The 27867-nt window shown below is 41.1% G+C and overlaps 5 protein-coding genes across 5 annotated transcripts; 2 read left to right on the top strand and 3 right to left on the bottom strand.

Moving 5' to 3' along the window:
* Positions 1–6095: 6095 nt before the first annotated feature.
* On the bottom strand, positions 6096–8576 carry LOC106741738. The gene is made up of 2 exons (XM_014614015.1): positions 6678–8576; positions 6096–6538 (listed from the first exon to the last, which is right to left on the bottom strand). Exons 1-2 carry the CDS (start codon positions 6953–6955, stop codon positions 6274–6276), a joined length of 543 nt encoding a protein of 180 aa, XP_014469501.1. The 5' UTR covers positions 6956–8576; the 3' UTR covers positions 6096–6273.
* Positions 8577–10442: 1866 nt separating this feature from the next.
* Positions 10443–11724, bottom strand: LOC106741727. The gene is made up of 3 exons (XM_014614004.1): positions 11703–11724; positions 11101–11462; positions 10443–10811 (listed from the first exon to the last, which is right to left on the bottom strand). Exons 1-3 carry the CDS (start codon positions 11722–11724, stop codon positions 10443–10445), a joined length of 753 nt encoding a protein of 250 aa, XP_014469490.1.
* Positions 11725–12068: 344 nt separating this feature from the next.
* LOC106741726 lies at positions 12069–13702 on the top strand. Its single transcript, XM_014614002.1, has 2 exons — positions 12069–12203; positions 13094–13702. Exons 1-2 carry the CDS (start codon positions 12069–12071, stop codon positions 13700–13702), a joined length of 744 nt encoding a protein of 247 aa, XP_014469488.1.
* A 2490-nt stretch (positions 13703–16192) lies between these two features.
* On the top strand, positions 16193–18279 carry LOC106741736 (venom allergen 3-like). Its single transcript, XM_014614013.1, has 5 exons — positions 16193–16380; positions 16855–17025; positions 17096–17177; positions 17261–17393; positions 17950–18279. The coding sequence occupies exons 1-5, from the start codon at positions 16252–16254 to the stop codon at positions 18128–18130; spliced, it is 696 nt and encodes a 231-aa protein (XP_014469499.1). The 5' UTR covers positions 16193–16251; the 3' UTR covers positions 18131–18279.
* Positions 18280–23357: 5078 nt separating this feature from the next.
* LOC106741725 (Krueppel-like factor 16) lies at positions 23358–25179 on the bottom strand. The gene is made up of 2 exons (XM_014614001.1): positions 24561–25179; positions 23358–23632 (listed from the first exon to the last, which is right to left on the bottom strand). Exons 1-2 carry the CDS (start codon positions 25177–25179, stop codon positions 23358–23360), a joined length of 894 nt encoding a protein of 297 aa, XP_014469487.1.
* Between the last annotated feature and the right edge of the window lie 2688 nt (positions 25180–27867).

The following is a 27867-nucleotide window of genomic DNA, read 5'->3' as shown; positions in this document are numbered from 1 at the left end:
TGCCGCAGCGCTTTAACTTCCGTAGCGTCTTTACCTTAGAACGAATGCATGAATTGAATCGAGACTCTCCCCGGCTCGGTATATTTGCTGAGTGATAATAAATTTTATCTTTCATTTACTTTTGCACTTTACTATCGGGACAGATAAGGACAACGTTAAACCACGTCCGTCTTTGCGATTTAAGCCTTTGCATTTTTCCTCGTTTTAACGTGCAAATATTTTGCCTCGAATTCGCGAGCGCAAATCCATCCGACGAGTGACTTGTAATCTTTAAGCGGAGATTTTAGAAAGCCTCAAGAATTTTGAACTCGTACTGTAAATTAAGGAAAAAAAAAAGTGAAGATTTGTTACACAGAAATCCCTTCAAAGAAACCGCACAAAGATACTCTTGAGAGCGAATCTTTCCTTTTGTTCGTATAGAGACACAGCTCTTTATTAGATGCGATACTTCGATTTAATTTACGTTTGATTTGATTTGACTGGAGAAAAAGAAACGCATACACCATAGAGCTGAGTATGAATACACGCATTATTGACATTGCGTGTCGTAGCGTGTCGATTTATTACCGCTGTGAGGACGACCTCGTCTGCGCTCTCGTCTTCGAACGACTTATTTACCTTCTCGAAATATTTGCTCGAAGAGTAAAGATGAGTCGAGCACCGGAAGTAAGACGCGAGAAGCAAGTCAAAGAAACGTCAAGAGAGGAGAGAACGCGAGCGTGACGTGAATTCGATTCCATTCGCGACCTCTTTCCTAATTATTTCCAAATTTCGTACACGCCCGCTCGTTTTGTTTTGAAAGCCGATTGGCTGACTGAATACCGATATCGATTGTTCGTCGAACATGATGTGTTTCTTTTTCGCGTTGAGCCTCGAATTTTTCATTTCTCTCGTAATCACATCACGCGTGACAGGCGATGTTACCGGTAAACCGTCGAAAATTGCTCATATCGAGTGATATACGCGAGAAAAATTTCACGTAGAACTTCGGAAAAGAAAGAGCAATCGAAGATAGTCCCGAGAGGATTAGCGACTAAATGCGAACGTAGAGAGATAATCCTCTGAAGCGAAAAATAATCACGAGATAAAACTATCAGAGAATAAAAAGAACAGAATTAATGGATACGAAAAGAATGATATAGAAATAAATGTATAAGAAAGTGAGAAAAGAATATCGGCAATGCGAGCCAGTAGGCGGGAGTCGATGCGCAAACCAGCAAAAAATAAACAAGAACGAAATTAAGTTAATTTAAATATGTAATTATATGTACATTTCGGCCATCAAGTTCGGATCTTTTTCAATGATCGCATAAGCTTGGTACAAATTATAGTAAATCACCACGCAAGCGCGAGAAATATAATATAAATGAACAGCGACGCTATTAAATAACGGGACACTCTCAAATAATAAACAAATGTAAAAGAAGATAAGAACAGTAAATACGTGTGTTGAGCGCAAAGTCTGATACCAGAATGATGCTGTCAGAAAAGAGTACAAAAATTTAAATCAATAGAAGATCCGTGGAAATAAACTTTAATCTTCGTTCTTAAATTAATTCGGCACGGAACCTTCTTTTCCAACTATCTCTTTTCTCATGATTTTCTCAATGTTAATTTTACGACTACTTATTAATTGTTCGAGTAAAAGAAAAGTCCAATTTTACAAGTTCTCTGAATCGATCACAAATGTCATTTTACGGATACATCTTTTTATTTGAAAGTATAACGCAAAAAATTTTGGCATGCGTTTTCTCGCTTCTTAAACAAGAACGGTCACAGCGACTACTCCGGAGCCTTAAGTCTTTGATAAAACACTTTCGTCGAAAAAAACAAATAAACTCCGATTTCAGAGTAAATTTGTGCAAATGGGAAGAAACGCGCGACTTCTCGGTCATTCTCCGTGTATTCGCTGCTATTCGCGACATTTTCGCGAAAGAAGTACTCGGAAATTTCGAGACGCGCGATTCGACGACCCACTTGGTTAGACACGTCGCGACACTTACTTGTTACTTGCAGGACAAACTTGGCGAAGAGAGATGCGGCAATACCGCGCTGTTCGTAAGAATCGCACGTGTTACACCGCGCGGTACAGATCGACGAGTAAAGAGACACCTTCCGCGGTTTCTCTCGTTCACGGGATTTCTATCTGCCCGAAACAGAGCGATTCCTCTTTTACTCGAGCTAGTGGTAAACCAGGTTCCCCACCATAAGCGCATCATGTACCCACATACATAATGTATCACGTAGGAAGTACGTTGACGTGTACGCGATATCCCGACGTGCATGAACTTAAATAGAGAGTGTGTCGGCTGCACACCCGTCTCGACGTTTTCGTAATCGTAACGAAATTTACCCGACGTGACCTGAGTTACGACGATGAGGAATTATTTCGACCGTTGATCCCGTTCGAAAGTAATGGGTCACGAAGGAAAAGTTCGGAGAATTCCGCCAGCTTGGCCGCTTCATTTGTTACTTTCCTCTTCGCTTCGTGACGCTATTCATAAAATTTATCACGGTTCAAATGCTATTATTACGTTAATCTGACCTATATTGATATTTACTATTTACCACTCCGTGTGGAATATCTTTTGAATGCGCCAAACGAAGGAGAAACGAGAAGAATGTATATAGTAAGTAGAAGTTGGTATCGATTTGTTCTTGCTCAGAATTAGAAATTAGAAATTTCTATAATAAGTTTTCGCAATTTTCAGTTTTACATATTCCGTTCCAGACATAAAGTCGCTTAATTTTTACGTCAAGGTTTTCAGATAATAACAAAATCGCAATTGGCACAAGCATTACACAGATTGTCAATTGTCGATCTCACCGAGAGTCTCTAGAGATAAATATATCTTGCGATTACAGAGCAATCAATAGCATCCGGTTGTGGAAATTACGACAAAATTACGAGTCCATGTAGGGATATTTTAAAGGCCGCAAATTACTGTCTGTGCAGTTGTAAAGTTCGTTACAGCGCGAAGCGCGCATCGATGCACATCGATTACACAACACTCGTAGAAATGCATCAAACGAGTATCATTTGCGAGTACGCTCAATATGCACTAAACGACCTTTCGACCCTTGCGAAATCCGAGAAATTCATTGAAATGCCCAAGGCCTAAAAAATTTACGTCTCGTGTGTTTTCAAGCCCACTGTGAGGTAATACGATTACACGAGTGTGAAGTAAGCGCAATTGGAACCGCACATGTACATAATCATTTTATGTTTTCATATTTATTCACTAGTTAGAGTTCATTGTCACTTTCCGATGTCCTCATTTCTTTTTCTCTGGTCCTTTTCCTCCTTCCCCCGAAGTCTATCTGAACGATAAATCCGCAGGCTGACGTTTCATTGAACTGTCGAAGAGATGACAATTTTTGTCACGCACAACTGATTCATACGAAATACCTAATGTCTACGCGGAAAAATAAAATGTTGGATCGAAGTAAATAATTATTCCAATATTCCTTAGCAAATTTTCCTTTAGATCAAGGAAATGTTGATCCAAGTAAAAATTTGTCAAGAAGTATTGGAATTAATTATTTACTTGAATCTAGCACTTTTTTGTAATTATTTTATAATGTAATTATTTTGTAAATTTTTTGTAAAGATCACGAGGAAGATGAGCTTACTGGTTCATCGTCATTTCATGACAGAAGAGCTTCGCGCAGATGCATTCTGCTTTTACACGACGACACATCTTGCACACGAGCTTGTACGGTGGAGAAGAATCGCTAAGTATGAAGCAATTTTAACGCGTGGGTTAAATATATATCGCGAGGATTTGGCCGAAGAAAAGGGAGAGCAACGACTTTCTCACCAAGGTGGTTGCAGACGCGAGCAAGAACTTTTGCAACACGGCAAACTTCGTGTCCCTTTCGTCACGCGTCTGCAAGCGCTCTTGCACTTCGAACACCGCCGTCCGCAGAGCTTGTCGAACGTCCAACGGTCGCAGTACTTGTCTTTCGCTCTAAAATAAAGCACCTATCGGATCACGAATCACGCTAAACGCAAGATAACCAGCCGAAATGCCGGACAGCGCAGGTTAAACTCACACTTCGAAGGCGAGAACGCACCAGAGACACGCTAGACAAGCGCAGCTGCATAACGCGATAATCTCCAGCATCCTGGATTTACCGAAAGGCGCACGTGCGCGTTGAAGATACAGCGATTTTTCTTTTTCACGAAGTCATACGCGACCGACGCGAAAGATCTCTTCCATTCTTTGTTCGACTGCGGCCGACAGCGCCGCAACTGACAGCCGGACTGTCATCGAGTGACATCTCGCACTTCGTGTGTTATTGTTATCGTGATACACAGCTATCCAACGTCGCGTCGTGGTCTACGAATCGTGTGCGAAATTTCGTCGTTTAGGTTTAGAAAAAAAAAGAAGAAGTTAAATTCAGGCGCTGTTCGGGAGCGTACGTCGTCGAGAAAGTCGTAAGGGCCGTGACAAGATGCGAAGTTTCCGTCGAGTCGCGAAATGGTGGACTGCGTCACGATATGTAACAGCGCTTGCATAGCTTGCATCTGGTGCTTCCTCTTTTCGGTATGGTACGAGCTCGTAACAGCACGACGCGAAGGCTGAAAGGACCTCCGCGAACGTGTTATGACCAGGATTGAGTAATGATAAAAGTAACGATAATGTTCGTTGCCACATGAAATCAATTGCATCCCCGTCTTTGTTATTAACGAGGAAAAAGAACGCTATTGCCAAACCGTTACTGTCAAAAAAATACGGTAACTTTATAAAATAAAAAATGTAATGACTACGACGTTACGAAAATATACTGAAAAATGAATTTGGTTTATAGTCAAAGAAAACCGCTTTTCTTAATTTTTTCTCAGGAAGAAACTGAAAAAATCCGTGGAAAAATTGAAAAAAATTTTTCCAATTTTCTTCATTCATCTATGGAAAGAAACGGAAGAACCCGCGAAAAAAAAAAACTGAAAAAAACTTGATTTTTTCAGAACCTTTAAAATTACAGTTTGATTAGAACCGTCTGACAATGAACAACCAAACGCATTTTAATCGAAGGAAACAGAATTTCTGATTACAAAAATCATATTTTGTTCATGGTGAACTAGAAACTTTGTTTCCTCCAACCAAAACGCGTTTGGTTGTCCATTGTAAATCCGACTAAACCCATTTTTCAGTACACGTTATTTCCCAATCCTGGCACGTTACATAATACGATACATAATACGCTTTCTATACTTCTATCGTCGAATTATTTCCGGGTGTCTGTTTAGTTTCCCCAGATTCTCGAAAAATCTTAAGACTACAGATTCGAGCGAGTGTTGCTTACGCGCAAAACCGACTCGCGAACGCCGGAAAGCACTCTCGCGCGAATTGTCGAAACGCATGAGGACCGATTCGATTCATACACGACAAAAGTTCAAAAGTCATTCGCGCGTTCGCCATTTGGAGTGCGAGAATCGACGAGAACATGGCTCTCGTCCCGGAGAGAAGGTGCGCGGCCGAGTCTCGGGAGAACGTCGAAAATACTCGGAGAAGGAGGAAGTAACCTCGCCGACATTCAATAGACGAGTTAAACAGACCGACCAAGGTTCCAAGGAGTCAGACGGTTCATTGAGCGGAAAGAGCCACGACGCAACCTTGAAAAAAGAAGGCAGAATGTGCGCGAGATCTTGAAGTGTATATTTACGTATCTGTTTACAAGAATCGTTTAAATTAATGGAGCGCGCGAACGACAGAGAAATATAGAGTGATAATGAGAAGTCAGACGGTTCTTCCGATGAGATCAATAGTGTTATTTATAGAGCCTACGGAAACTCTTATCGTCTTGGAGATTACACGGCGTTTATTTAAACAGACCTGTTTACTCACGATTGCGAAAGTGTATAAATATAATAAAAATGTATACAACAAGCGCGCGAAATGAAGTTAGAAAATATATTCCGTCACGCATTTCGACCTTCTGTGGGATATTTTAAATATTTTAAATATGAAGTATATTAAATATCGAATATATGTATGTATTTATACACACACATGCATATATATATACATATATCTAAATTTTTAATTTCTTAGTTCCTTAGATTTTTTTCTTCCGACATTCTTGGCATTTCTATATTTTTAAAATTATTTTTCTTTATTTCTGATTCTTTTTGCGACTTCTTTAACGATATCTTTCTTACCATACGAGTTCTTGCGGAACATTAAGTAGCGACATTTGCGAATTTTAAGATTCGTGATATCGTCAGTCAACTCGCATTGTTCTCGAATCCATCCGCTTAAATGGTTTTCAAAAATTTTCCGGGGTTGTTACATCAGTCGCAAAATTCTGCTCGACGTTATAATCATATTTCTTATCCGTCGTGTCTTTCTGGATAACAATTTCCTTAAAAGGAGCTCGCGCTGGATTAACATCAGAGTCGTTATCGACGATCTGCACAACTTTCTGAACAGTTGAGAATTCCATCACGACCGTTGATTTCGCGTCGTTTACTGTCTGGGAAGCCTCCGACGTTCTCGTATTCTTCTCAAAATTTGTCGCATTTGGCCCGTTCCTAAAATACAAGTTTACATGATTAATATTATTAATAATAAAGTATAATAATAAAAATGAAAAAATATCTTTCACGTATATATTCGCGATAAAGATGGAAAATCAGAGAAGAGGAATAAAATAAAACAGAATGTAGTTACAGAGATGACGTTTCCTTTCCATTTTTCCTTTCGTATGTTGTCAAATATTCTAAACTCTTCTTAGATCTTTTCTTCTGACATCCTTGACATTTTCGCTCGCGAGGAATTTTCACATTGGTCTTATTGACAGCGTTAATATCTGCATTAGATTGCCCTGGTTTTTTAGCAGTTCGCAGGGTATATTTGCTCTTTGATCTTTTCAAATCAGATTTTTGACGAGCAGCTTTTTTTCTAGGACAGCGGTGATGACTCTGATACTGCCACCTAATGCGGCACATACGACGAAATTATCTTAGAGCAACGATATTACGAAATAACGGTACTTTCAAGTAATTTCGAGAATCAGTTTTACATTCTAGCTGCGCAAAGCGCCCGGGGAAATATTGAAATAATTCGCAACGGAAAATTACCACAATGCGCAGGTCGTAACTGTGGAACTGAACATGAAAATACAGTTTAGCATCGTCAAAATTATCAGTGGTTCTATCATGATTTGCCAACATTTTTTTTTGCCGGTCGTAAATACAATTGATCGTCCGTGGTCACTTCACATTAAACGCGACTATTAAACTGATAATTTTTAACAACACATTTTATTGGAAATAAACCAGATAGCCGATGCATGTCCTGCACTTATCAACGTCAAAACTATTCATATCGATCTTTATTGATTAAACGCAACATATCGATATTCACAGTGAGTGAAGGCATTCACAACAAACTCTGATTATTAATTTTGAAATACTACAGCTTGAAAAGTTATATATTATATTTTATTTGATTAGTATTTGTTAAAACATTACTGAAAATTGCTGCCGCTTTCCGAGCAATATTCAACATTGTAATATAACTTGCATTTTTGTATTCGTCAAATTTAAGGCTTCTCCGTCTTAATGTGCAGAGAAAAGTGTTAGTATGTCAAAACTTATAGACGATTATGCGACACGTTTCCTAAATTGTACCGAACTCACGGCGTCCTGGCGAGTCACCGATTCGGCAGGTGAAGACGTGCGGCGCAGTCGGAAGAGGAAGGTACGCACAGGAAATGCGTACAGATTACCATAGCTGTCGACAGGGAAGCGGGCCAATCAACAATCCCGCAATATCGTATACCATCTCCCGGCGGGAGTCCGGCCGGGACCTTTTGTGGACACCGACGGCACAATGGTGCCGTAACCGCAATATAAAAACGAAAGCCTCGAACGATCCCTCGATCGGCGTGCATCTGTGTGACGTAATATAATGATGATATTACAGCCTCTGCTCTCCCCTCATCCACCGTCCACGGATCGGGACAGCCACGGTCGCGGTTTCCGACGTCACAATGCGCGAGATCGACGCGGACCACCCTGACGCGATCGCGCGCGCGTCACCACCTGCGGCGAACGCGCTCGCTGATTTATTTATTCTCCCCGATTTTGTCTCGGTGACAATTAGCGCCTGTTAAAATGGAAAACGAGCGCGAGTGAATCCGCCGTTTAAGAGTCAGCGATTTCTGCCAAGCTGGAAAGTGTGACAATTATTTCGCTTGGTGATCTCGGATTGAATGCAGCACCGAACGACGGATACTTTCTGTATATTTTAACCTCTTCAAACGAATACCGACACATATGTGTACGTTTAGATAGATTCAATTTGTCTTTTTTTCATTCGGGTGTTGTCGACAAGTACAATTCTGAATAAAACCTTACTGTGAATAAACGTCCACCACAAAACATTTCCACGAAATGAAGACAAATCTTGTCACATGATTAGCGGGTGTCATATTCGTCATTTTAAAGTCAAATCGTTTCCCTTTGATTTCATTCTTGAAGAGGTCGAACGCGAATCTGAATCAATCGAATCGCATTAACCCATTAGCTGCGACGATCTTCATTTGGGGATCAAAACAAAACATAATTTGAATATAATTACACTGTTACACAACTTTTTGTGCATATATATAACTTATCCGGCCAAAAATCTCAAAAAGAAATTTGGCAGTTAATGGATTAAGAGAAAAATATAGTTTCAAGAGAACTATTTTTCTGGTAAGTGTTATTATAGTGTCGGTTATAATATATAACCTTACACGCATGTTGCTACTATTATTTTTGCGGTTAAAATAAAAAAGGATATTGTCGTCGCTGAAAATAACTACATTTTTCACTTCAGTGCGATTCGGCAAGCTGAATTCACGCTGCCTGCGTTACATCGAAACGATCACGCGACCGTTCTCGTAAGAAACCTTCCACTCGTACGACATCGATCGACGGCAGAGCGCGGGAAATCTTTAATCGAAGTGTTACGAGCTCCTTTATACGCATTCAATCTCCGTTTATACCGAACCGTGCGAAAACGTCTCGATTTTACGCGTTTCTCAAGTGGCCCATGAATTATCACCGCTCTTTCATCCTGGAGGACGCGTCCGAGCCTCTCGATCCCCTCCTTTGCCCGCGTAGAAAGTCCACGTCCCACGTATAATATCGCGGTCACTTGTCGCTTCATTCATCAGCGACCGCAGGCGTCTGCTCTTCCAGTCTCGAAATTCGGGGGAAAAAACGAGTAGCTTTTCACACACCGTCGCGATCTCGCTCGTCACGCTGTCTCCTCGTCCCCGAGCGAGTGCGTGCGTCTTTTTCTCGTGGCGTCCTAATTTATTGGCCAGCGACCATTGTCGCCGGCTCTTAAACGCGACCACACAGAATGCGAACGACACCTTTATGAACTCCCACGGCATTCACGATTACGTAACCGCCCGCGCACTTTCTTACACTCGCGTCACCGCGCTCTCCCTTTTTCCCCTCGTTCTCCTTTCTTACGTTTGTGTACGCGCGTCTCGCTCTTTCCTCACGCGCCACACCTTGATAATCGCGACATTCATCCTCCTTTGTGCGTTTGAACTTTATACGTCATGATCGATACCTCGCACGGTGGACATTTAGCGGGACGATGAGCGCGGGATACATACTCGTGATCCGCCGACTGTGACGACCTCGAGTGGATTCGTGACAATGCCGAGACGACGGATACGAGTAGCTCGAAAGTTACTCAAATATTTCTTCAATCGTCGTCGTCGGTGGCTACCCGTCGTTAACTGATCGTCCGGGGCACAGACACGCGCTCGTCGAGTGTCCGGAGAATTTCTTGAGTTACGCTTATTAGAAAATCGCTGCATCCGCTGTTACCACAGAAGTATCCTCTCCTGTTGCAGCCGATGATGGGCGACATGTAATCACAGTAAAGGCGCATTTGTCACAGAAAGAAAATAAGACGAATTCCTGAAATAACGGTCAATTTTTCAGCCGCTCTCATCTATCACAGTCGTCTGCCTAAAATGGCGGCCGGAAATAGCCGAGCTTTAAGTTCCATCTTACGCGCAAGATACACAGAAAAAAATACTGTTATATCAACAGGGCTGGTCAACAACGCCGTAATGGGAGTAAACCTTATCGATTCGATAGCGAAATATTATTAAAACTGTACTATAACTATCGTTTCAATAATTCAAGTATTAATTCAATAATTCAAGTTTCGATGATATTGTTATGGAATTAAGATTTGCCCCAATTATGACGCTGTTGACTAATTCTATTAATACAACTCATTTTTTTCCATTTACAAAATATGGAAAAATATTTGGAAATCATTAGTAATCGTGTTCTTTAATCGAGTTTTCATACGTCTTAATAGTGTAGTTACATTTAGTTCTTATTTTTATGTCGTTTGTTATATCTGCACTCTTATTCTCTGCATTATGTTTCGTAAATACAATGCGGCTGCCGACTATTTTCTCTTTGCCTTCTTTTTTGATTGCTTCTTAGGTTTCTTCGAATTTTCCGATTCATTTACGTCCTCTACAAGCAAATCGGCAACAGTTATCGGTTGCGGTGGTGCAACTGTAGGTTGCGTGGGTGGTGGTGTTGGAAGCTTTGATAGTTTTGGTGGTTTTGGCGTCCTGAGTTCAAGCTCGACGTTTCTGCCTTTCTGATCGGGGCATTCTGTCTTCTTTTTTACTCGCAGTAGGAAAACATTCTGATTCCCCTCTGTTGTATGATTAGTGTATACTTCTTGGGATCCTGAAATACCCTTGTGAGGATATACAGTGATGGTCTTACATCGATGGCTGTCCTGATCATCTTTGCACGATTCAATCTACGAAAATTTTAGATCTTTCATAATTTTCCATGCAGAAATGAAAGTTATAAGTGGAAATTCTATTATTATTTTTTCATTTTTTTACATTGACTATATAGATTTTCCCCTTAATAAAGATTATCGAAAGGGTTGGAAAAGTGTCGACAAAAACGAAAGTAAGCAGTTCTCATTTGTATAATTATTCTGAACCTCTTAATTTTAATTGGACTTAATATCACTTTATGGTATTAAAGATATGTAAATCAAAAACTGCTGATTCTTTAAGATCAAACGACACAGGACGAACTTTGTAGGCGACAGTTTGTGAATTATAAGTAGATTCTTTGTTGAGCTGAGAAGAGGACTGAACACGAAATATAACGCGGTCTTCGTAATTCGCATTAATTATCCTGGGGCCTCTTTTGCTCGTCGGTCTTTGAATCTCGACGCAATCACAAGGTGGATCCCATTCATGTTGTTTCCTTTTTGTTTTACTTTTGTCCTTTTCCAGCCTGATGAGCAACTGATTGCCAATCATCTCTGCTCCTATCTCTCGGTAATATTTCGAGCAACTGTTCTCGACAGGCGAGGGTGGCGGACACGGTGGCGGACATGGCAATTGAGTTATGGAGGGACAAAGGCATACATCTTGTTTCGTAAATAAAATACCTTTATGAGTATTTATGAGTTTTTATGAGCGTCATGTATTATTGAAGAGAGTTCATTATCTGAACCAATATGTTTTTTTATATATCTTGTCTTATCGATTTTTATTAATCCCTACTCAATAATCAAATATATATTTTAATAAAGAATATTCTAGAAGATGGGGACGTCGAAGTCTCCGAAATACAATTTTAATTGAAATTTATCTTGAGTTCATTAAAAAAATACTGTTCTCGCACTTACCCTTGTCAGTAGAGAACTGCATTTTTATCGGTAATTTGAAATTCGAGAGGTCTTTACCGGAAACGAAACTGTTATATTTGTTTCTTTAACGTCCCATGTTTGCTTCAAGTTTATTCAAAGGTATGGTTATGATCTGTGCGATTTCAGTGAAATCGATTATTAAATGAAGCGCTGCGCGTTAAAAAGCAACTTTCACGTTGCAGGCTCGCTATCTCCCGCGAATTACTAACATGTCGCCGTTTGGTTAACCTGATCAAAATTTCCGGTTTCCAATTTGTCTTAAGAAAATTCCTCTTTTCTTTTGCAATCATGTTGCTCAATAAGTTCTCTTATTCACATCCGTAAAGAAAAAAAATAATAACAAAAATGATCGCGGCGACCTACAATTGCGGTTGTCTGATCCCAAAACAATCACCGTTGGTCGCTAAACGGACCGAGTCACAATCACCGTGTTCGCCCTGCTGTTTTGATTCATTCCATTCGATTGTATCCGGAGACAAAGTATTTTATTATATAAATTGCCAAAGTTTTGTACATACTAAACTTCGGTAAAACTTTAGTATTTACTAGGCCAAAACTCACTGTCCAGTCGTGTATATCGTACCTGGTTATGCGTGTACATTATGACTTGATTATTCAGTCAATCTGTCATTTTGACAGCTTGGCATATCATATCATATATCATATCACATGATATTCAGATGAGATGGGAACGATTAGAAAGACTAGTTTTGGCATAATAAATATTAAAGTTCTATTAGGGCCTAATATATATTTCCTCCTTTTTCCCTCAATTACTTCTCAACGTGTCAAGTGCTACGTCGTAAACATATTTCACCTTAGCTTGCCATATTCCGATCTAATAGACTGTTAAATGTTTTTCAGTTTTCTAGTTTTCACGTGGTATATTACTTTTTCTTAAAGAATTTAGCAGTGCGATTCCATAACTGTCAACGACAGTGTCGTTATCGCTACGTTGGCGTTGCGGAGGTATAATATATGGCAAAAAATCTGCGTAATAACAATATAATGATAACGACACGTCGTTAAAAGTTATAGAGTCTTGCTGCACGTATCTGCTACAACGAACGAACATTACTTTTCCTTAAATCGTATTTGCAAAATCATTAGAGAATTTTTTTTCCGGAAACACTCTTTTCCATATAACAATAAATTTAATTTAAACCATATTCGTTTTTAATTTGACATCATAAACATCTTATTCAGGCTCTGTATCTTTAATTCCTGCATTGCAAACTTACAAATATTAATTAGAATGAAAATGACAAGACGACAAAGTCGAGCGGTTTCACCGGAGTGTGGCGAATTAAAGACTCGAAAATAAATGTGATTGGATAGGATTAATACATTCGACTTCTTTGCCCGGACAGACACGGGCCGTGATATCTCGTGCGTCTCGAGAAAATTTCCGCAAGCAATACGCCAGCAGCGAAAGCGACTTGAAGTCGAAGGAGCTCGATTCAAAGCGAGCTCCATCCGACAAGATTACATCCGCGATCGTTGGAAAAGGTCAGCCGTACAAAGAGATCGAAGCTGTCATTAATGACAATCGCGTCATTATCAGGACGCACAAAGAGCCCATCAAAGAGGAATACGATCCCCCGTGCGAGTGTATCGGCCAAGATACAACTACGAAAGAGTCGGAGTCGAGTTTAAGGAAATGCGAGGACGGAGTCTCGTTCGAAATGGCCAACGGAAGTTTGGAACTCTGTCGTACTCCTCGAAAAGACGCGTCCTCGGCGGACAAGAGCTCATCCGAGAAGGAAGCGGGTTGCCGCACGATCACGTTGTATCCTAAGGCGGATGAGAATAAAAAACCAAAGATGGAAAATCCTATCGAGCTCGAGGAAAATCCGAATATATTCGTATTGAGAATCAGGAAGTGGTGCGACAACGCCGATAAGAAACATAAGATCGATTTGGAATTCCGGGCACCGCGACCTTGGCGATCACAGAAGAAGAAAGTAACTGTAAAGTAAAAATTCCACGAAAATATACGAAGATTACTACGGCAGGAACGAGACATTGTGCGGGTTCTTTTATTACGACACGCGAGATAAGTTAAATAATAAGCACACATTGATATAAGTTATCCGGGCGATGCAAATATTTAAGAAATGTTTTAAAAACGTCTAAATGATCTTGCTTGTTTTAGATGTCTCTTGGAGAGACATCTAAATATATCTCGAAGACGTGCATATTTTAGATGCTTGTGTCGCCTGTTTCCTTATATGCAATCATTCGCGTTCAATAGTACTTTTTAAATTCCTTGGAATGGAATCTCATTCGAAATAAATAAAGAGTGTCAGTATTTTCAATCGATGCGATAGTAAAAATGCCGCCACTCGAAATCTATATTTGCGTTGATATTGACAAACATACGTACACGAGATTCCCAGCAAGCGCCTTCAGTTCCTATCATGTTTGAGAAATCCTGGAACAGACAATGGTTACGTAATTATTTTCCATATGCGTTCCGAGGAGGAGTACAATAAGACACGCTGTGTTCTCATGAGATCGATCTTTCTAGTCTCAACCGGCGAGATGCGGATGATTAACGCGTGTCGAATGGAATTTCCGGAACGTACGAGAATGGGGAACCAAGAATCCGGTAGTCAGCGTTTCTACTCCGAATCCTTCAGTGTGTGCGGCTAATTTGTCTCGGATCAGGTATACACCCTTCATAATTCGGGAACGTAAGTTCGTACAAAACACAACACGACAGGTGCCAAACCTTGTTCTAAAGCTCCTCAGGACGATCTTTCCTCCCTTCTCCCATTCATAGATTCTCAAACTATTTTTAACGCATTGCGTATGGCGCTCTGTTCTTCTAGTCCGTTCCCAGAACCTGAATATTATTATCACACGGCTATGTCAAATCCTTCTTGATATAGAAAAAAGATTTTATTTCTATTAAATAAATATTTCTGGTTTCTGGGAACCCGGATAGTACATATACACGTGAGTTTGGATAGTCGGATATAGAAATATTTTAAACTAACAGCGTTATTTACCTGATCCGCTCTCGACGTACGGTCTGCTAAACACGAAATATTTCGTGTTCGATGTATTGAATAACTGTGACATATAACTGAATTGCTGAACGTAATATTTTTGGTGTTATCGGTAATATTGATAATCCGCGCGGATCTATACGTGGCTGAAATCTCACATCGCGTCTTAGACGTAATCGAGAGCGTGAGGCATACGTTCTGAGAAACGACGTCGCGGAGAAAATCTGTGCATCACACTCCTTTTCATCCCCGAGGATGTTCGAGCGGAGCATCCACGGGGCCGAACGCGGAAGAAAGAGATCTTGAAGAATCTCCGGCTCGATTCTCACGACTCGGTGCTCGGAGTCAGGTGCGCGCGTGAATGGACTTCTGGTTCCCATTCATATCTCCCTTAGTGATCCGAATAGCCACCCGCCCACCAAGGCCCCCATTTTTTGACGCCCGACAGTCTCGGAAGAATGGGAAAGAGGATGGAGAAAAAAAAACGATGATTTCTCAGTGAAGTGCGCGGCCCGACATCGAGTCGTTTTTTTTCGGCCATTCCGTCCCATTGACGTATAATGATAAGCCGAATATTTCGGGCGTTGTGATTTTTCAATCGACGCGATAGCTCTTCACGCTTTTCTCGTCTTTAAAATTTATTAATGCTCGGGTTTGAATGAGAAATGATCTGGGGACGAGACGAGCCACCTGCATACAGCGAAGCGAACGCATGGAACTGCTTCAATTAACGATTGAAATCTAAGTATAAAATATTTAGAAGGAAAACACCAAGACCGACATATTACTTTGTTTTTGAAATCTAAAGCTTTGTTGAGAGTATAAAATTAAATTCGTTCGAACCATATCCGGTGTGTGTATTATTTTGCAACTTACACTTGTGATAAAAGAAGAAAAAAAGGAGGATAACGAGCGAAAAGTTTTCCTCCGACTGAAGCTTTGTATAAGGCACTCAAGCAAAAGATAGATTGTATTTTACATAAAGATTAACTATAAAGTTATGTGAACAGAAATGTACAGTTGTTGGATAGTTTTATGGTTGAAGGTCAAATTGATTCCACCTATTCGTTTATGTTTCAAGCGGTCGTTAAAGAGATAAGATACAAAAAATATATGCTTATCATGAGAAAAAGAAAAATAATGGAAATATGGAAAAAACAATAAAAACGTCGAATGTACGGTATATAAGTAAGAACTATTCATTTATATACAGAATTCCGTTATATTCGGAATAGTTCTTACTTATATACCGTACATTCGACGCTTTTATTGTTTTTTCCGTATTTCCATTATTTTTCTTTTTCTTACGACAGGTATTTTTTATCTCTTATCTCTTTAACGACCTCTTGAAACGAGTACGTGGACGAAACTACATTGGTATATACGATAATGCCGTCGAATGTACAGTATATAAGTAAGAACTATTCCGTTAAGTTCTCATAGGAATAGGCGAGAAGTTACTGACAACAGTTTAGAAAACGGAAAAAATCCATGAAATATATATCACGACGAAAATGTCGAGTTGTATGTTGTTCTTTACTGTAATCATAGCGGGGGTGTTTATGGGCACAATCGCGACAAATTATTGCAATTTGAAGTCATGCGTAAACTATGGAAATATTCATACGATGTGCAAGTATACTGTAAGTAGGAATATTCACATATTTTGTAGTTGAACATGCTTAAAGTTACGAACAAAATTCAAGATTATCAACAATCTTTCGTTTCTGTTCCGAGTTAAATATTGAAACGTTAATCTTACATTTTTTCGAGTACGTACACTCACATATACAATCACGACATCATTTATTTATAGAATATAGAAGTGCGCGTGCGAGTAATCTCGCCTTAATCTCACACATTTATTAAGCAAAATTAATTTCTTACAATAAATATTTACACACACACACACACACATATATTCATGACAACTATCTACAAATGATAATTAAAGTCATCGAAATTTAAATCAGAACGCAGCAATCATTTTCTCGAAGTAAATCAAATCGCTTCTGGCATAATTACATATTTTTTTAAATCTATCGCGATGTTCGATACAAATTTGAATTTTTTGTTGCGTATACTTGAGCATAATTAAGCATAATATCATGCCACAGTCATCTACACCGGCGTCAACATGTAGCAAATGGGAAAAAGCAGGTTTAACCGATGCAGAAAAGAAGACAATAGTGACTCTACACAACCAGCTGAGGCGAAAAGTTGCAGCGGGTAAAGAAACGAGAGGAAATCCGGGCCCGCAACCAGCGGCAGCTACAATGCCAGACTTGGTAAGATATAATGTAAAATGCATTAGTAGAATACGCGCTAATACATGTACTTAATATTCTATTTTCTCAGACTTGGGATAATGAATTAGCAATGGTTGCACAGAGATGGGCTAATCAATGCAAATACGGCCATGATGCTTGTAGAAATATAGGTGAATAATTATATCTATTCGTTTACATGTACAACACAATAAATTATGTGCACTTTATTGAAGAATAATGAATGTCATCGTAGAAAGATTCCAAGTTGGCCAGAACGTAGCCATAAGAGGCAGCACTGGTGAAAACCTTTCGACTGTGGATCAAATGATTCTTTCGTGGTACAGTGAAGTGGATTTGATGAACAAAAAATATGTTTCCTCATTTCCGTAAGTACTTCATATATTTGAATATTACAGTCGTGCCTATTTCGTACATTGTATTTCCAGATATATATATATATATATTCTATTACAAAGTGCGTTTGTGCTTCAAGACACGTTTCATAACATGTTTCGTAGTAAAACGTTTTATTTTCATTCACAGTGCTTCAAGACACGTTTCATAACATGTTTCGTAGTAAAACGTTTTATTTTCATTAATACCATTGTAATAATGATCACATGCACATGATCACTATTACAATGGTATACATATATATATATATATATATAAGGTTTTCACCAGTGCTGCCTTTTATGTATATATATATATATGTATACCATTGTAATAGTGATCACGTGCATGCATAAAAGGCAGCACTGGTGAAAACCTTATATATATATATATATATATATATATATGTATACCATTGTAATAGTGATCACGTGCATGTGATCATTATTACAATAGTATTAATGAAAATAAAACATTTTACTACGAAACATGTTATGAAACGTGTCTTGAAGCACAAACGCACTTTGTAATAGAATCATTTGTTTTTAGGAAAGATGACACGTATAAGAAAATAGGTCATTATACTCAAATAGTTTATGGTAATACGAAGACTATTGGTTGTGGACGAATATTTTACAAGGATGGCAAATGGAACCAACAATATTTGGTTTGTAACTACGGTCCAGCTGGAAATTATCCAAACGCACCAGTATACCAAATTAAGCAATAAATTTAACCATTAAATGTATAAATGATCCATAAGCAATGTGAAAACTATAACGAGATACAATAAGAGGGAAAACATATTTCTATATCTCTCTTCTTTATAAAATAATTCGAAACATTCTGCGATAAAATAAAAGCAATAGCAATCATAAACGTTGCAGTTTATTATAACAGAACATTATAATTATAAACGTTTCAATTTATTATAACAGAAGAACCCGGATGAGAGGGAGGAAACAAGGTTGCTGCGCGGTCTATCGTAAACACTTTAAATATAAATAATCACGGTCATTACGACGATATGATATTGATAAAAGAAATTTGAATACCGTTTTCTTTCGTAATCCCGACATGTCCCGCGGTGTTACATCTGCGATGCATTTTTCTCGAAGTGACTGTTCCCCGACGTTTATCGATCGACTTGACGCTCGCGACTTGCGCTTCGGCAGTCCTTTTGATTACCGCATTACACCGGTCGCACCTTCTTTCGTCTACAAACTAGCCGACCTCGTGGGTATCCCAGCCCGTTTTAGCATCCTGAGCGAGAGCGACGGAGTTGTCGCGCCTTTTAGGTGCGCGCAACGTATAGTATCCCCGCGTATCCCCGCGCGTATTCATCTTGCTTGACGACGTAGCGCAACGTTGTCGCGTCTGGAAGAGAGAATTGCGAATATAGACGATCCATATATCAGAGAGTCAGCGGCGCCGCGGGTGTGCTCGCGGCATTCTGGTGAGCGCGAGAACACACTCTCGTCCGGACACACCTGAGGTGGCGAGAGACGCTCCGAGGAAAGCGAGAAAAGGAGAAGGAGAGAGAGAGAGAGAGAGAAAATAGAGGAGAAAGCCCAGGACTCGCATCGGGGCAAGAGGGAGGACGGCCTATTAGGGTGACTCTAAACGCTTTTTAAATCGCACGTTAGAGAAACGGTATATCGGACGAGTGTCGGACGCGCAACAATGACGCGGGCAAACATTCCGATATACAGGCCCACCCGCGGTGTGCACCGCTGCGCGAGGGACATATAACTGTCGCGATGCTATGTGTGCGCGACACGGTAGCGCAGGTAATGTTTGGATAGATGGACGCGCGTAAACGGGAAGCGCGAGGAGAGCCGAGAAGAATGAGCGGCAAAGGCGGAAGAATTTGTATTCGTTGACAGTGAGATCTCGGCGACTCCGGCAGCTATTAGGGCCGAGGACCCCGCGACCGTTGTAAATTCGGAGAGTTCGGATGACGATGTAGATGTTATTCGCGCCAGCCGAAATCGAGCGCAACGCAGCGTGTGAAATGCGATTTTCACTTGCAAACGCGGCGATTGGGCCGTCCGGAGCTTTCGTCACGAGGCTGACCTTTGGCTCTTCCCGGGAAACGGTTGAATTATCAAATGTCGGAGGGGCTTGTTTGCCTCTTGGCCTCGCAAATTTTCCGCTTCGCTCTCGTCAGTTTTAGGGCGCGCTTTTTTAACCCGAGTCGAAATTTTGATTCTACTTTGATACTTGAGGATAGTTTGCGCCTACTGGATGGCTAATAGATTAATAAAAACTTATTTTAACAACATGTATATGTATATATATGTTCAACTTCTTCCTTGAATCTTTAATTCTAAGGATTTAATTTTACTACCATTTTAAAGCTATAAATGCTTCTGATACTTTATTAAATTCATATGCATATGAAAACAACCTATTTCGACTCTGAAACAGCGAAAACGGAAATGTAAGACATCATCAAGCAAGAGTAGATTATGGAATTGAACATATCTTAACTCCTATTATATTGTAGAATTAAAGATTTAACATGAGGCCAAGACTTTGGCAGGGAGACGCAAGCTTAACAACGTGGTTTAACGCACGTGTTAACGTGGTAACAACTTAATGTTGATTGCCCACACTGTTCGACTTAGACAAGCGAAGATGCGGAAGTCAAAGTTCAGGAGGGAAGATTTCAAACAAAAGCAGATCCGTTTGTTTTGAGGGTACGAGTACAAGTGGTTCTCTTCGAGAGTAAGCGGCTCTGCCGGCGTTTTTCTTCGTGTAAACCCGATCTAATGACGAGCAACCGGAGTAATCCCAGATTAAGGTGGGCCGGTGCAATCCGTGTGCGTTTAAGGCATCGTTTAACTTCAGTCACGGAGGCAAAGTCACCCTCCGGTAATATCGCCTGCAACAGGCCGGCTTGACGGCGATCTATTCAATGGGGGTCGTGAAAGGAAGAAAAGAGAGAGAGAGAGAGGAGGGGGGAGGAGAGATTGTAAAGGCGAAAACAGGGGCAACAAGGAAGTATCCGCGCACGAAGTGGTTCGCGCGTAAAATAGCACGAGCACCGAAGCGATACCTGATTGAAATATCGACGGACGCAAAAACGGCGATGAATGGGTGTTGATTGTATTAATTTGAAACACTAAGCATATTTTGGTACTACGAACGAACTTCATCGAGCGAGGATAAAGTAGTTAAAGCGCGCGTGAAACATTTCTTTCTCAACTGCGGAAATCTGAGCCGAAACTGAGGCGGGAAGAGAGCGAAAAGAGGAAATAGCCGAGAACAAGGATAAAATGGTTAACGAGGGACGTGAAACTGTTCTTTTTCACTAGCGAAAACTCGAACCGATATTGGTGGAGGTTACTTTCGCCCGCGGAAGGATAAAAATTAGATTCTGGGAGAGAAACAGAGAGAAAGAGAGGCGTTCGAAGCGGAATAAAGTTTTGCACCCTCGCGAGAAGGACTCATCGGAGCTCGGTGGACGAGGAGGGCGTACGGCAAGGGAGGCTGTAGGAAAGAACCCGGGATAGCTCGCGGTCATATATTTGCAGAACGGTAGGGGGGTGTCAGCGAGCTTCGACGAATGTCCCAGCGGGGTTTCCGCTACCCGCCTGCTACCGAAACTTTCCTAGTGTGAGAATCCGTCGCACTTAATGCCAAGCTATCGCGATAGCTCCTCGGATTATCCAATCTTGTCCATCATACATTCGTATCCGCGTTACGCCTCGGACCGGAAGCTGAGGATCCCGTTTCCTCGCCTCTGTCGTATTGAATCATGACGTCGAAGCGAGCGATCGTGGATACGAATCCCTCTCTTTTGCATCGTGATGTTCAAGTAAAGACGACTTTTCACCGTCGTTGGATCGATAGAACGTACTCATACTCTCATTTTAGCACGAGGATCGATAAGTCGTTACAGATCTCGACTAATTGTCGTGAGGAATGTTTCCTAAAAATGTGAGACGCACAAGCACGGATTGAACTATACGACTGTTTATTATTGCGGAAGAAAACGGAAAGAAATACACGCAGCGAGTCCGACATATTTTAACAGTCTGTATCACACTGAGCTAAAAAGTTAATTAATTTCCACGCGATTTCTTAATTCAATACGGCTGCGATTAGGGGGCGAGAGTCTTAAAGCTGCCCCGTGGCTGCTCCAAAGCGGATGATTGCCGATAGAATTAATTGCACCTAATATTTTTTTCACCACTTCTTGCCCCCTCCTGCGAGGATCGTGGATTCGTACGCAACCGCGAAACATCCCGTACAAACGTATTGTAATGGAAAAAAACGGAAGAGGGGCACATACACAGAGAACTGCGTATGGTAACCGTCCGTTGCCGAGGGCGAAAGGGCGCAGCCCACCGTTCTCCACCCTACATCCTTCACAGCGCATCGTATAAACGAGCAAGGGGAATCTCTATTACTCGAGGGGTTGCAGTTGGCTGGTGGAGCCATCCTGAATTCAATCACCGCGAAAATGGTGGTGGTCTTGATGGCAGCGTTCGCGCAGCGTTGCTTTATTTAAATACGCGCTCGTATCGTTCGCGGCGCACAGATTTGCTAAGAAAGCAAGGAAATTACGGTCGAGCGAGTGTGTTTTAATATCAACAAAAGGCATTGTCGCTTTTGTGAATTGTTACTGGACATTTTGCCCGACGCTTTCGCCATTTATGAAAGTATCGATCGTCCTCGGTCGTTTCGAATCTACAATTGCACCATAAAGTTAATTCGCGCGCGAACAATGTAACAAATTTATAGCGGAGCGCCGCAATTTTATGTGTATGACGGAAAGATGCGAATTTTGGAGAAGCGACTGTTATCGCCGAGATTGTAAAGGCAGATACGGCACGAAGATGATTAATAAACGACATTGATTTATAAACATTTATTATGCCAACGACAAATAAATCTCTGCCAAATGTAATAAAATATATGTATATATTGTGTGTATATGTACTGAGTCGCCCCGCAAAAAAGTTCAGTTCGATTTCTCTGCCTTTAACCATAAATCCTCAATAATAGTATAATAGTATAAATGAGTGTATAACAGCTGCTGGAACATTGGTGAGAATCAGATTAATAATGAATAATATAACGGCAATTATTCAGTTGATAAATAATAATACGCTTCTTTTGAATGGAATAAGATTAAATTTGACTACAAAATCCAACCGAACCTTGCGACTGATTCAACTCGTGTACTCGTCAAATATTTACGTTATATTAAATTAAATCTTACACATTATATATTACCTTATATAGTATATAAATAAATATACATTTTATACATTGTATCACGCTGATTGATGCCGTCACAGTACGGAAAGATGATTGGTACCGCTGTGAGGTACGAAAACTGGAATATTCGTTCAAAGATATTGCGAAACTCTCGACGACTACGCATCGATTTTCGTCTCGTATTGCAAGTTCGTTGCGCAACAGATCTCCATCTAAATGTAAGTAATAGTATCAAAAATATTCCGATATCTAAAGTTATCAAGGCAACAGTGGTGCGTCACATTCTGTAAAACGTAGCAAATGATACATTTTGTAGTGCAACATCACCACTCGTACGCGACCCACATGAAGAGTGTATAATATAATATAATACATTATGAGTCAAGCGTGCGGATGTGAGAGAGTTAATTTTCCTCTATTAAAATTTTACGAATGACTAGAAAGAGACAAATCATACAGTTGATGCGTAGATTCATTGACATCCCTTTTCAGTCTTAATATATAGATCAAAACGAACGAGCTTCTTGCTGCGCGCATAAGCTAACAAATATCAATCGTGCACACGTTCGCGTAAATATATTGGTATTTAATTGGTTTGTAATTCTCCTCGGGCAGTTAATTAATAGCGATTCCAGGGGTATTATTTCCGATCGGCTACCCTGTGTCTCCGTTCGTTGCGATTGATTTTTTTTCTTCTTTTTTTCTTTTACCCAGATGTTCCATGATCAGACGTGGTATACGTACGGCGAAAGTTCGCTGGCTTGCTGTAACTGGCTGAGAGCGAGCATGCTTAACGCCGCCGCCGGGACACGATACGGATCGCGAGGTTCATGGGTTCGTGTGTGCTTCTTCAGGTGATCCTTACGGCCGAATCGCTTGCTGCAAAGCAGACAGCAGTGCGGCCGAACGCCGGTGTGAATTCGCTTGTGCCTCGTGAGCTCCTCGTTCCTGGTGAACGACTTTCCGCAGGACTCGAAGTCGCAGGTGAACGGCCTCTCACCTGAAACGGAGTAAGTCGATGTTAGATTCGCGCGCTCTTGTGGCGTTACCTTGTTAGAATTTCGATATATTTTAAGAAAAGTACATTTCGCGCATTTTCACGTGAAATTGGATTTTCTTCTTATCTTGATGTATGCCAGACGGCATCCCAAATATTCCCGGAACTTTCTAATCAACTTTCGTCAGTAGTGTTCTAGGAGTAGAGGTAAGAAAAAAACGGAAATAATTTAATTCAAACGGAAATATGAACTATCGACGATACAATAACGGATTTATTAATGTTATAAGATAGGAATAGAGCAGCGACGTTTATCTAGTCTATGTATATGAGATGTGTATTCCACTTGAGATTATTGGAAATGACGAATATAACTTCTGTTAGTGCCATAATGTATCAGTTTCACTCACAAAAGATGTTAAGGAAGTTTGACCGGAAAATCCCGGAACATAATGTATAAGCTGTTAATAATTTCCGAAATTTATATATATAACTAAATTATTGCCAAAAACTAATTTATATAATATAATAGTTTTTAGTTGTATCTGGGCTGAAGTGGACCTCAATCAAGGACTGAAACGTTTCCACGTAAAACAATTTTTTCTTTAAGATCACTTTATCACAAAATAATTTGTTTAACAAAAAATAATTTATGCACTTGTGTCTATATATGCACTTGATTTTATAAAAAAAAAAAGAGAGAAATAGAAAAGAGTTATTAATATTTATAAATATTCATTCAGCCGTTCATGTTATTACAATTTATAAATATTCACAACCATTCGTGTATTACATTTAATTTATACATTTATACATTATATCTCATATTTAATTCAAACATATACTAAGTGTGTCACCATACCGTCACGTCTGTCTTAGCAAACGAACGAGTAAATTGCAATAATAAATTACAACAAACATTCCAGCCCACCTGTGTGTATGCGGACATGGCCCGTGAGCTGGCCGTTGTTGCTGAACGCCATGTTGCAATGCTGACACCGGAACTTCTTGGGACGCATTTTCTTCATTTGTTTGGCGGCTGCATCCTGTCGATGAACCATCTGTACCGCTTCTTCTACGGACCGATCGTACAATCTAGGAGCTAGGATACTCGAATAGATAGACCCCGGTTGAACTCCGCAATAGACCCCGGCGTGGACACCGAGATGCACCACTGGATATAGGCTAGGAAAGGTATGGAGGAACCCGGGTCCCATCGAACTCGCGACCGACGGTGGTCCCTCGGCGTCCGGACTCGCGAAAGACGATGGTCCCTCGGCGTCCGGACTCGCGAAAGACGATGGTCCCGCGGCACCCGGACTCGCGAACGGCGTACGTTCAAGTGCGCTCGACGACGTCGAGCCTTCGTCCTCAGATATCGCCAGAGTTACAGAAGGGCTGTTCGTTGATGTTGTCGAGCTCGGCAAAGATCTTACACGCTCGTCGTGCTGTTTGCATCTGTCGTGTAATATTCTATCAACGGTAAACATTTTGGACGTCTCATTGGTGGTGTCCGAAGCGAGCCATGGTCGAAACAAATCCTGAGGCATCCTCCACAGAGGTTGAAGCGTGTTGTTGAGGATTCCGATCGTATCACATGAAGCTTCGTTACCGACACTGATTCGCCAGGTAAATAAAATCTTTGCCTTTTCTAACCTCTCTTTCGCTTTCTCTCTCGTCCTACTTTCGAATACTGAAACTAATGCAACGATTGATGGTTTACCCAAAACTGACGTGTCTAAGTTTTCTCCGAGCTTTATATAGGAAATAGTCCCACCCTCCAAATGGGATTGGGTCGTCCTCCTGCGATGGGCGAAGAAGGGACGAGAGCGAGGACGCTCTTGGCAGTAGGGCCGAAGGTGGGTTTAGAGGGGCCTGTCGAGGGCTCGATGCGCGATACGCATCCCCCTTTGTAGTGAATTAATCGGTCGCTGCGGCCACGGGGCTTTCGCCCCTATTGTCGCGAGGGAGCACGAGTGCAGCCAGGAAGGATGGGGCACGAACGGACGATCGGTGCGGAAAGCCCGCGAGAGCGGAGGGGTAAAGAGGGTTGATGTTGGACGGAACGAACGATATCGAGAGATCGCGATCGGCCTGTCGGGCCCACCCCGTTCTCTTGAGCATGGCTTCTTCGGAATATACTCCCGTCGGATGCATTAGTTTCCTCGGTGGAATCGCAAAACCGCTAACAGCTTACAGTTTTGTAAAACTTTGTGAAAGTTAACAAATTCTGGGGCACTTCGGACTACTTCGGGCTACTTCGGGAAATTCGTTCGGGAGCATTTGAAGGAAAATACCGTGGCTGAACCGTTTATACGTGACAAATAATTTAAACCGCGACTGCTTTTGCAAGAGATTTATCAGGCGACTTAATCCTTTAACCGTTTGAGTGCTGAATTTTTTTTTTATATGGGTTAAATTTGCTGATCCTAATTTGTACTGAAGGTATGAAAAAATAGTATGATGGGAAAAAATTTTAGGTTATATATTAAAAGATCGATATATCGACTTTCAGCACTCAAACGGTTAAGTAGAAAAATGCAATATCGAGCAGCCACGAATGCATTTGTGACTGAAGTGTCGGTTTATAACGCCGATCACAAGTTATAAGAGATACTTATTGAAAATGTTTTTATTACCAGTTTCTCTCAAAAATACTATTCTTTTTCTCCCGAACACTCTTTCAGTTTTCTGTCTAAAATTGAAAGAAGGACAACGTGGAAAGTTACACCTTCTTTTTAATAGCTGGACATGGTATACTTCTATGGAATCGAATAAATAAAAGAGGGAACCCTTCTTAATCCAACCATATATGGAATATAATAAAATGAAAAACAAAAAATTACATATCCTCAGAAGCAGGTGAAGATCTGTATATACAGATCGTGATGATTAATATTAAAAATATTTCTAAGTTATACAGCACCGATTTCTATATTATCCGTGATGTTACTCGCGTGCGTCGTTTAATTTCGCCGATTACTTAGACAGACGCGGCTCAGTCACGGTCGGCTACTCGGACCGAAAGAATAAATTGTTTACGGGAGTTGATGCGTTCGAAAATCGACGGAGAGGCCACTTTAGACACAATGACGGTCGGGACGGGCGATTCGGAGCGTCCGCGTTCGGGGTGTCGCGTCGTATGTGGAATATACTGCCTGTGTACAGCAGCGAAGGTCTCTCCGGGGGTGGAAGGCTCCGCAAAAGCGCGTCGTTGATTTATTGTAACACTCGAGGAGGGAGGGAGAGAGAGAGAAAGAGAGAGAGAGAGAGAGAAAGGGAGTGAGTGAATGAGAGAAAGAGAGTGAGAAAGTCGCACCACCCTCCAGAAGCGGAGAGCCGCGTTCGCCGAGCCGCACCACCCACCCTTCGCTCGTCGGCCGTCTCGCTTTCACTGAGTGTGACGACACCCTTCTGTCAAAACGATGTTCCTACAAAACCGGTCGGGGGCCATTGATACCGGGCTCTGCCCTTTGTCGCATTCGTCACGACATCATCGCCGCCGACCTTCCGCCCGTCGCTCGAACCTCTGCGCGTTCTCCGTTCTCCGATCTTCGTGGTGCCGGCGGAGAGGCACCCCTCGCAACCTCGTGGAATCCTACGAGCGGCGCGAAGAACTCCTCTCTTTTAGCGCGCGCGTCGAATACACGGAGTTTACGTCACTTTGAAGATGGATCGATCGATCGGTCCGCGGCGATCGATCGATCGGCCCTCGCGGTTACCTCGGTTCTCTCTCGTGGCGACGCTCGCGATCTGTCTCATTTGAAGCGTCAGAAGTCACAACAACGAGTCACGGATAGCGGCGTTCGTGCGTCGGGCTCGTCAGGTTGCGTCTTTGGAAATAAGCGGGATTTATTGAGACATGTACGTAATTATCGGTGCGGCGAATAATGTAGTCAGATTTCTGTCGATCTACAAACGAAGAATCTCTTCAGTGATGAGTCTTCGCCTGCCTTTATCTATTCCGACGATTGGTAATTTTCAGTTTTTTATTTTACTAAATTCAGTAATTAGTGCACAGGATTCCTTAGTCGATGCTATACGTATATCTAGTGTATCCATTAAACGCGAGTCGTGAATTCCATCGGAATGAATGAATTTTTCTCTCACGTTTAGAGAGAGAATATTTTTATAAAAAAATGTGATGAAATAAATTGAATAGAAAGTAAATGAATTACTAATTAAACGTAGAGAGAAGAAATGTCAAAATGTTACACTTTTCCCGCACTTTGACATTT

This window comes from Dinoponera quadriceps, unplaced genomic scaffold, assembly GCF_001313825.1.
Source record: "Dinoponera quadriceps isolate SergipeBrazil2010 unplaced genomic scaffold, ASM131382v1 scaffold587, whole genome shotgun sequence".
Classification (NCBI taxonomy): Eukaryota; Metazoa; Arthropoda; class Insecta; order Hymenoptera; family Formicidae; genus Dinoponera; species Dinoponera quadriceps.
This window is presented reverse-complemented; position numbering and strand designations above follow the sequence as displayed.

Coding starts and splice junctions, on each gene's coding strand:
- LOC106741738 (XM_014614015.1), bottom strand. CDS start 6,955: ATGTGCCGCATTAGGTGGCAGTATCAGAGTCATCACCGCTGTCCTAGA. Junction 6,539..6,677: donor GGAAAGGAAACGTCATCTCT/GTAACTACATTC, acceptor CTTGTATTTTAG/GAACGGGCCAAATGCGACAA.
- LOC106741727 (XM_014614004.1), bottom strand. CDS start 11,724: ATGCAGTTCTCTACTGACAAGG. Junction 11,463..11,702: donor GCAGTTCTCTACTGACAAGG/GTAAGTGCGAGA, acceptor ATACTCATAAAG/GTATTTTATTTACGAAACAA. Junction 10,812..11,100: donor CACAAACTGTCGCCTACAAA/GTTCGTCCTGTG, acceptor AAATTTTCGTAG/ATTGAATCGTGCAAAGATGA.
- LOC106741726 (XM_014614002.1), top strand. CDS start 12,069: ATGATCGCGGCGACCTACAATTGCGGTTGTCTGATCCCAAAACAATCA. Junction 12,204..13,093: donor CGATTGTATCCGGAGACAAA/GTATTTTATTAT, acceptor TTGCCCGGACAG/ACACGGGCCGTGATATCTCG.
- LOC106741736 (XM_014614013.1), top strand. CDS start 16,252: ATGTCGAGTTGTATGTTGTTCTTTACTGTAATCATAGCGGGGGTGTTT. Junction 17,026..17,095: donor CAGCTACAATGCCAGACTTG/GTAAGATATAAT, acceptor CTATTTTCTCAG/ACTTGGGATAATGAATTAGC. Junction 17,178..17,260: donor TGATGCTTGTAGAAATATAG/GTGAATAATTAT, acceptor ATGTCATCGTAG/AAAGATTCCAAGTTGGCCAG.
- LOC106741725 (XM_014614001.1), bottom strand. CDS start 25,179: ATGCCTCAGGATTTGTTTCGACCATGGCTCGCTTCGGACACCACCAAT. Junction 23,633..24,560: donor CCATGTCCGCATACACACAG/GTGGGCTGGAAT, acceptor ACTCCGTTTCAG/GTGAGAGGCCGTTCACCTGC.